This window comes from Buteo buteo, chromosome 1 (genome assembly GCF_964188355.1).
Source record: "Buteo buteo chromosome 1, bButBut1.hap1.1, whole genome shotgun sequence".
Lineage (NCBI taxonomy): Eukaryota > Metazoa > Chordata > Aves > Accipitriformes > Accipitridae > Buteo > Buteo buteo.
Window position 1 is genome coordinate 82,820,433 of NC_134171.1, and position 9,174 is coordinate 82,829,606.

General features: G+C 40.3%; 1 protein-coding gene across 7 annotated transcripts in view; it reads right to left on the bottom strand.

The window, feature by feature from the left end:
* Positions 1 to 9,070, bottom strand: part of LARP7 (La ribonucleoprotein 7, transcriptional regulator) — a 41,093-nt gene extending 32,023 nt beyond the window's left edge. For all 7 annotated transcript variants that reach the window (XR_012651954.1, XR_012651950.1, XR_012651955.1 and 4 more), the window contains exons 1-4: positions 8,935 to 9,070; positions 4,080 to 4,295; positions 2,524 to 2,624; positions 2,327 to 2,410 (exon numbers count right to left, since the gene is read on the bottom strand). Coding sequence is in view for 1 of the 7 variants with exons in the window: in XM_075038241.1 (XP_074894342.1) it covers positions 2,327 to 2,410; positions 2,524 to 2,624; positions 4,080 to 4,287 (393 nt within the window). In the remaining 6 variants the exon portion in view is untranslated. The remainder of the gene's footprint in view (positions 1 to 2,326; positions 2,411 to 2,523; positions 2,625 to 4,079; positions 4,296 to 8,934) is intronic.
* Positions 9,071 to 9,174: the final 104 nt, after the last annotated feature.

Sequence of the window (9,174 nt, forward strand, 5' to 3'; positions counted from 1 at the left end):
CATGGCAAGTTATTGCACTAAAAGGTTTTCCTTGTAGGAAAACATTATCACATTCAGCCAGAAAATTATTTTTGCATGAACTCTGCCTGGCTAAGGAAAAGCTTTCATTACGGTCTGGTATAAAGCTGAAAAGCCAGTTATTTGAAGCTTTAAAAATATTATGGGATGAGTATATGTCAAAGCGTAGCTTATGTTAAAACATATTAAAAAAGGTCATTAACCATAAGATTATTTCAAAGAAATTCAATCAAAACTTCCCCTAAATTAAATGAGATTGTAAAAAAATAATGAAGTTACTATTCCCTAAAGAAAAACATCTTAAAGTCTCAATTCTTAGTTCAGAAATGAAGCTTTGACTTCCTGCATAAATTCAGAAAACATACTACTGTTGAAGACAATCCTTCAAGTGGAGGCTTTAACTGTGACTTTTTTATTAAACCAATATCAAAATCTTTCTTTCACCTACTCCAGATTGAAACAAAACTTACCAACACCTTGAGTACTTCTGCTCCCCCCCATTGCTACATACCAGTCATTTAACATGACTTAACATTTCTGTAATTGCAGTATATATAGCAGGTACCTCATATACTAGTCTTTAAAAAGGAAGAAACCCACCTTTTTTGGTAGGAGTAAGAGAAGGTAATTGGTGGCTACATATTCTCTAAATAAGATCTCTATGAATTCAGTAACTTATAAAACACACCAGTTATCTGTTTTGGTCTTACAGAAAAGCTTAAAATTAAAAACCGTTTAGGTATGTACTTAAGCTATGTATAGACTATGTAGCTTATTAAATTTGGAGTATCTTTTCCAAAAATGATACAGACAAAATATTTGAGAAATTCTAAGCAGTCCCTGTAATCATGTTAGGGAAATAGTAGGATTGGCACCTTGTACTACAAAAAAAAAACCCCAAACAAACAACTAATAAACTTTCCTGGGCTTTTGTTAAAGCACGTAATGATCAGAGTAATCCAGCTTCTCTCTATCTGGATCAGTTGGCATTTTGGGCATGATTATTACTTATGTTTATCACAGAAAGCTTGGTGCCTGCTTAAAATTACTAATTCAAGCTGCTAACAGGTACAGGTAAATACCTAAATTGACAATAGTCATGAAAAGCTTTCTTTAGAGACAAAGGGAATTCCACACTGGCTCCAGTTCTATTTTAAAAATTGCACAGGATTTTAAGTGACAGTTCAACCATCACAACTCTTTCCACGCTACCACTTAAGTGGCTCAACAGTATGATAATAGCTGTTTCACTCAGACACATCTGAAATATCATGTTGAAATTAGGAGTTTTTCCAGCAGCACAAGCTATTTTCATTTAATTAACTAATCATGGCAGTATCAACATAGCCACAGGATAGTGCACTATTAGGAGGAATTTTTTTTCTAAAGTCCCCTAAAAATAAGACCAGCTCATTTAGGTACATTTTCCTTTTAGAAGAATGATGTTTGTGAGTTACAAAACCAGAGGCACTTGCAGTAACAAATTTTGTAAACATATTGTATTCTAGGAAGTACCCCTGATGATCTTGCAAACTCAGCCACATCCTGTTTGATAAAATTAATAAAGTCATTATTCTAACGCTTTGACTACATTAATGCAATTTGTAAGTATTTCTTGGTACCAGTGTTGCTCCACTAATGGCATTAACTAGAAAAGCCCAGTGAAAGCAGTAATGGCTAAATGAGAAAGTGCACCTTTTCTTACAAGCAGCTCTTTGCTCAGCATTAAAATGATTTCAGTTGGTACAAGAAATTGGTGTACCAAATTAACCCCTTTCTTGCCACGGTCACAATTTATTTCCCTTGTGTACACTGTAGAAGCAACAGTAGACGACCAACTGCCCTGTGTTAGCAAGAATATTGCTGCACAGATACATTCCCGATACAAAAAATATATACTGCATTAAACATGTACATTGACCCCATTCTATGGGCCTTAGCATTGCAAGTTCAGTACACTGATACTGCATTTCCCTCCTCACAGTCCTTTTCTTTTGGAGAAGAAAAAAAAAAAGATGACAATCAAATTCTATTAGGTTTTATACTTCATGTATACATTTCCTGTACTAAATCCATGATGTTCTCACAAGAAAATCTACCTGCTAATTCTGGTAAAGCTACATGAATGCTTTATGTTGCTTTTGTTGTTCTTAATACAGTAAATAATACTACACAATTAAGATTGTCATAGACACCGCACAGTGGGTTTTGCACTCTTAAAGAATTAACAGCAAGTAAGTTTAAGAGTCTCCACAGTTAGAAATAAAGCACTCTGCCAGACACAAGGCATGTCCAAGTACAACCTTACCACATAGACTGTACGACTATCCACATCCTTTGGTTCCTCACCCAGCGGTTGGCGTCTTCTGATTCTAGTTCCTTCTAAATCCAACTGAAAGTAACAAGAAATGAACAAGCATTTTCTGTAAGATTATTGCCTACTTCAGTACCACTATCATAGTTATTCCAGCATCAGCAAATACAAAAGAGTGAAATATTAAATACCTCTACAACAGATGAACTTTTAACTGCTCGAGCTATCAATTTTCCATCAGTAGTCAACTTTTTCATTTTGTTGAAAGAAACAAGAAGTGATATGTCAACATCTAGGGATAAAAATGGTGCAAATGGTGAAATCACAGTAATCTAGAAAGCATTAGTTAAGTGTTCTAATCTGACATTAAAACTCCACTAGTATTTCTGTAAAACAATCTGCAAGTCCTAAGTGCAGATTGTAACCATGCTGCCAGGGATGTTCCAGACAAGTTTTACCATCAAAATTAAAGTTCAAAGTAAATCTATATTTAATTTTCTTTTGTGCTAACTTTTATCAAAGGAATTTTGTTCTTTTACCTTCCCACTGATAACTATTGTCTTTGAAAAGAAAGGAAAAAAAACCCTTTCTGATGTAGTTTTACAATACAAAAACAATTTGCATTGAAAACATGCCTCTCCTTCAAGTAGTCAATTAAGTGTTTAACCTAGTCGTCTCAACACAAAAGAGGCCCTGCTTGCACTTCAGCTGCAACAAGTCATGCTGCTAAAGCCTTGACAGAAAATTATGTAGTATTACTCATAACAAAAAAGTTAAAGACAGCCAAGCTCTACTATCTCTAGAAAATGTAGGCTAAGTTTTATTCCTCTGAAGGCCCTTTTTTAAAAACTGGCTTAAAGTTCAATGTAATTGAGGACTACACCAAGCCGTTAGAAGGCTACACTTCTCACACAATGCAACTGCACTAATGATTTACACTTCAAATAAATATGGACTCCTTAACAAAAATAAGTATACACTTCTGGAAACTGCTATTTTTTTGTTTTGATGGAAAAGGACCACCTCTTTGTACAGACATACCACACTTCTAGTCCATCTGGCATAACACAGTTAATTGAATTATACTGATAGATGTATTTACCACACATGCACTGTTTTTTAAAGCAAAAGCATACTAGTCACTGCAGCTGATGCGCAAGTTAATTTCTTCAGAAAATCACAAGTAAGTTTCAGAACCAAGCTCAATTTCCTACTCTGAAGTCAAATCAACCTTGTCAAAAATTGTCTAAAGGAGACCCACAGTCGCCCTATGTGCAAATACACAATTTCTCACATATCAAACTTGTGCAGAAAACACACAAAAAAATGTATCTAACTGCAAATCCAAGTGACATTTTAATTTCTGCATATATATAGCCTACAAGTCAAGTACTGTACCTCCAAGGGCAAAATGACCCTTGTCTGTTTGCTTATTCTTAAAATCATACAAAGTTTAAAAAAAGAAAATCAGGTCTCCCAAGCAGTCATTTGTACCCTGGCAAATGCCTCTAACTTATGGCTGGTAGTAAAGGAAAGTTAAAGGGAAACACTAAATACAGTTTCTAAAAACTAGTACCAAGCTCTGCCTCCTGAGCTACTAATCCTCATGCTGGTTTTCAGCATGAAATTACTGTCTTCCCCAGGAGTAGACATGCACCTCAAAATAACTTGTAAATGTCACCAGCAATATACTGAAGAAGAAAGTTAAACATATCTGTTTACTTAAATACAGTGAATATAAACTTACACCCATCTCTGGACTTTTCTATTTGTTCTCGGAGAAATCTATCTTTGTGGAGATTAACATCACCAAACCAGAAATCCACTTGTTTCGCTATATCTGCGAGCACCTGTTTAACCCTTGACCTCTTCTTTTTCTCTCTCTCCTTTTTCTGTTCAGTGCTTTCTTCCTCCATGGCTTCGTCTCTTGCAGTTTCAGTCTCCATACCTGTCATTCTGTCAACTGAAAGTTACATACAACCTTTGAGAAAAATAAAAAATTTCTTATTTCAAGGAGTAAACACACTTGTTTTCTCTTACACTAAAAACTTCACACATCCCCTGTGAGACTATGCGCCATTCATTATCTGTAGTGTAGAAAAATACAAAGCATACAGAAGATGAGGAAAATTAGGTCACACAGTAACTGTGTGATGAAGACTAAGCTGGAACTCATGTCTCCTGGCACCTAGTACTGCCCTTTAGCCACAGAGATTCACTGGAGTCAAGCTGGTACCAAACTGCAAGGTTTCAATTTAGAATTTGTACTATTGTGTTAATTCAGAATGCCTTGTGAACAGTCTGCCCTCCCCATTAGATTTCTAAAAGCAGCTTTTGAATTTCAGCAGCACTCATGGAATTCACAGTTCCAATTGCTTTTACAAGTTATCAGACAAGCAGCGCTATTTAAAAAAAAAGTGAATTCTTTAAAGCTCTCGTGCAGGTCACAAAGTGTGTTTTAATACATAACTTCCACGTTACCAGAAAAGCAAGCTACTTGCTGAAGAGAGCCTACAAAAACTAGTCTAAAAAAGAAGACAATTTCCCTTCCAATAAACACATTTTCTTAGACTTGAAAAAAGACAGAAATAATTTGTTCTCCACTCCCCGTATCTCCCAGTACAAACCATTAGAAAAAACACACAAAAACCCCAGAGCACTATATACTTCAGAAATCACCCTTTTTTGATTATATAGGAAGACTTCTGAAAAGGCTGGCCAAAGGACCATGCTCAGCAGGCATATATCCTAACTCCAGTGGCTGCGAAGAGGTTACACTGACACACATACAGCAGTTGAAGAGCTTGCTGCAAAAATTTATGGTATGACCTCCAAATGAGAAGCATCTATTAATCCTTATAAATAAATACAATGTACAGACATACTTAAACACAGAGTTGATGTTCATGGCAGTTCTGGTAATAGTAAGCTTTGGTTTTAAAAATTGTCTCGGTTCTGTCCAAAAAGCAAACCACTTACTCTTGTCAATTGCTAAGGCCCTACCAAAGAGCAGTAGTTCAAAATCTTCCAATCCTGCCTTTGAATACGTTCTAATGCATTCTTACTTGCAAGCCCCTGTGGCAACCCATACGTGCTACACATAAACAAAACATTTTTCCTTTCTTTGGTTAGGGCTTTTTCATCAAATGCCACTGATTTTAACAGCAAACCAAGTTCTATCAGAACCTCAGAATCGGGCCCCTAAAAATTAGGCACCAACTAGAGGGAAGTGACTCGAATGTACAGATTTACTTTGAAAAATGTAAAACCTTTTTAATGCATCAATTTTTTTTTGTTGTTCACATTTCAATTCACTGTAGCTACTCAGCCCTCCTTGAAAACTGCCAGTCACCACAGTACTTCATTTTACATAAGCAAAACAAAGCTATAATGCCAAAATCAGACAGCTTTTTGAAAATGAAATTAACACAAAAATTAAAGTAATTAATGTAGCAATCACCATATGAAAGACTTCTCAGCTCTCTGCCAAGGCAACATAGAAGGAAACGTGAGTACAGTCATCAGAAAGGAAGCCCACCTCTACAACAGGATGACAAAAATGGAAATGGTCTTCAAATTATTGTGCAAATCAGGCTTCCTTAGCCGGATATCAGTTTCTCTCCCTGCTGTGAGCTGACCACTCAAGACAGTGAAAGGTCAACAATTACCTTGAAAAGATAAGCCATGTAAAACTCTCAACCCAAGCAGAAGTTTAAGCTCCATTCAAGCCCTTCAGCAAGATATTTATATTAATAATCAGCAGAACAACATAGTATTTAGCTGAGGGCTATAGCGAGTTGCACCATTAAAGGTAAAGCATCATTATGGGTTACTTTTAGTGGCGGAACAGTATTAAATGACCATGCTGACATATAATGAATGTGGCTTATGTACAGCAAAGCTTTATTTTAAGAAGCCATCTAAGTGTTTCATGCATTTTGAGTCAGTCAGCCTTGGGACTTCCTTCCAGGAGAGAGGTTCTCATTCAACCTTAAAGAAAAACAGCTGCAAACTGTATTCCAGGATTCCCCTCACTTTGTGCTACTTGCTTTAGAAATGAAGCTTTGAGAAAATTACTTTGGAGGAGCTTGGAAACACAGAGTCAGAGCAAATGTCAGCTATAAATCCATAATTAGAATATGTATACAATCTTATATTTAGTAGTGAAATATCCATACCTGAAACAACACTAGATTAAAACTCAGGATTTAAGAAAATACTCTTTATAAGTAAGCGTGTCAATAACTCATAGCACTCGCTTTTTCTGTTGGTGTTCTCTTCATTTGCAATTACTCTTGCAAACCTCAACTGATCAGTGAAAGCTGCAATGCCACGGTATAATATATTGCATTTTTGTTGACTTGCCAACTCTTAACACTGCCAGCCTCAGAGCTGCAAGCACTATTCTGATAAACAAAATCAGAACAAAGCAAAACCAGGGTCAAAACTTCACTTTGTTAAAGCAAAACAGCTGCCGTCCCTTAGCTTTCCTCAAATGAAATAAAATCAGTGTCTCTATGTGCAAGAGTGAAACCAGGAAAAGGAGGGACAATTAAGCAGAAGGCAGGAACTCTAAGAAAGCAAAGATAATGTAAATCAAAATAATACAGGTCCACAGAAACCTACAGTAACTTATCTATACTCTTTAAAAGGCAAATATTAAACATGTTGGTGCTAACCTGTACACAGCCAAGGTCCAAACCGAACTTCTATTATTAGAAAGATCTATAAAAACATCATAAAATTTAACTGTAATCCAGGGTTTGGAATAAAGAGGGTCCCAGTTATAAAATATCCTTTATTCTTTTATATTAAGCATTGATGCAAATGCTTGCTTGGGGAATTTTAAATAGTAAAATAGGGCAAGGGGGGCTAGCAGGAAGAGAAAGTATCATTCAAAATACTTTTTATACTATGAAAATGTTTCCATATAGTCAGTGGCCAAGCTTCCTCTTCTGGACATTTCCTCCAAAAATAAATGCAAGTAATCAGCAAACCTGAAACTACTTTGAGACACATTCTGTAATCCACCTTGGGTATTCTTACTCTAACATACACGCAGGCAGAGCTGTAGCAGTTTAAGTTCCTATCCTGCCTTGTAACGTCACTCTTTGGAAAGCGACCTAAGGAAGGACAGAAGTTAATACATGGGGACCAGCATGATTTTCTTAAGCTAAAACCAGAGAACCTCTGCTTTTTTCCCCATTTTAAGCAATGAAACCAATACATGACTTTAAACCTACATTTAAGACTTTCAAGAGATGTCACAAAACCCGTGTGCTCACACACAGAGAAGGCTTTGCTTCCATATGACAGTGATGGGTGTTAAGGCTGTTTCCAGACATAGGCAGACCCCACTGTGTCAGTCCCGCCGTGGTTACCCTTTCCTCTGTCATCACAAGAGGTGGAAAGTGTTTTTTTAATAAAATGCAGGCCTGCAGCACAAGACTATGATTAGATGGACCCAGCTATATGAACCAACAGTTCACTGACACGAAAAGGGCAGCCCAGCTCTCTCATCTTACTTGCTACACAATCCTCCCTCAGAGAATATATCACTCTCTGGTAACCCAGTTCAACTCTGTGACCTGAGAATTAAGTTGCTATTTTGTGGTCCTTCCCTGCTAGATGAGTGGGTTAAACCAACTCATTAAAGAGCTGAATAAGCAGCAGGAATAAGCACTTGGGAGCAGGACAGTGGTGGGTACAAAAGCAAGACATCCTGCTGCCCTATTAGCAGCTGCACACACTGCCCCAGAACCACTGGAGGTTTGTTTCTCCTACACTGCACAACTGTAGGAGAACCTCATCCTCCTCACCCTTCAAAAAAAGGGGAGAAACACAATCTGAAATAGATCTTTTCTAGCCTGGACTTAATCTTTGCCAGCATAGCACCTAACTAAATCCCGGTTCCCAATGGTACATTTGCCAGTTGCACAGGTGTTGACCACTGCAGGTTTCAGCACTGCCGCTGCCGTTGCTCACAGACCTTGTATGCATAAAATAGTAAAGCAGATACTAACACGCTAGCCGAAAGTCAAACACTCCCCATGTCCCCCCCTCGACACAGAACCCTCTCCTCCAACACGAGATGCCAGGTCTCGATGCCATGTGAAGGCACCTGAGCCAGCACCCGCCACCTGTGCTTCACCTGGAGGCAAAGTCACCACAGGGAGACGCTATGGGACAAAGGCTGTTAGAAAGCCTCAGAAAGGCGCCACACACGTCGGCAAAAGCGGGCACCGGCAGGGAACGCTGCCCAGGAGCCGGGCACGGGTGGGCTGAGGACCGCTACGGGCGAGGCCAGGGCACGGTTAAGGGGGACGAGCGGGGTGGGCGACACGCAGAGCGCGACGCCGCCCTGACAAGACGGTTCCCGCCCGCCGCCTGACAGGGCCGACCAACCGCCCGGCACGCGCAACCCCCTCAGCCCAACGGCCGCCGCCTCGCCTGGCCGCACGAGGCGCGCCCGGCGCATGCGCCCCACAACGGAAAGGGTGGGGGGGGCGATAAAGGGGGGGGTGGCTATCGGGGGCGGCAGCGCCCCCTGGCGCCGCCGCCGCGCCCGGCTGCTTCCCTCCCCCCCACCGCGCACCACTGACCTGCCGCCGCGCCCGCAGGGGCTCGCCAGGCGACGTCACGGCAGGGACACCGGGCCTCGCCGGCCGCGCCCGCCTCTCGCAGCGGGCCCTGCCTCCCTCCTCCTCCTCCTCCTCCGCCGCCGCCCCGTCGTCTTCGCCGTCGTCAATCCCGGCGCGACGCGCGACCCCCGCAGGGAGAAAAGCCCCGCGGCGCCGCCCGCGCATGCGCAGCGCGGCGGCAGGGCGCACCGCCCTCGGCGC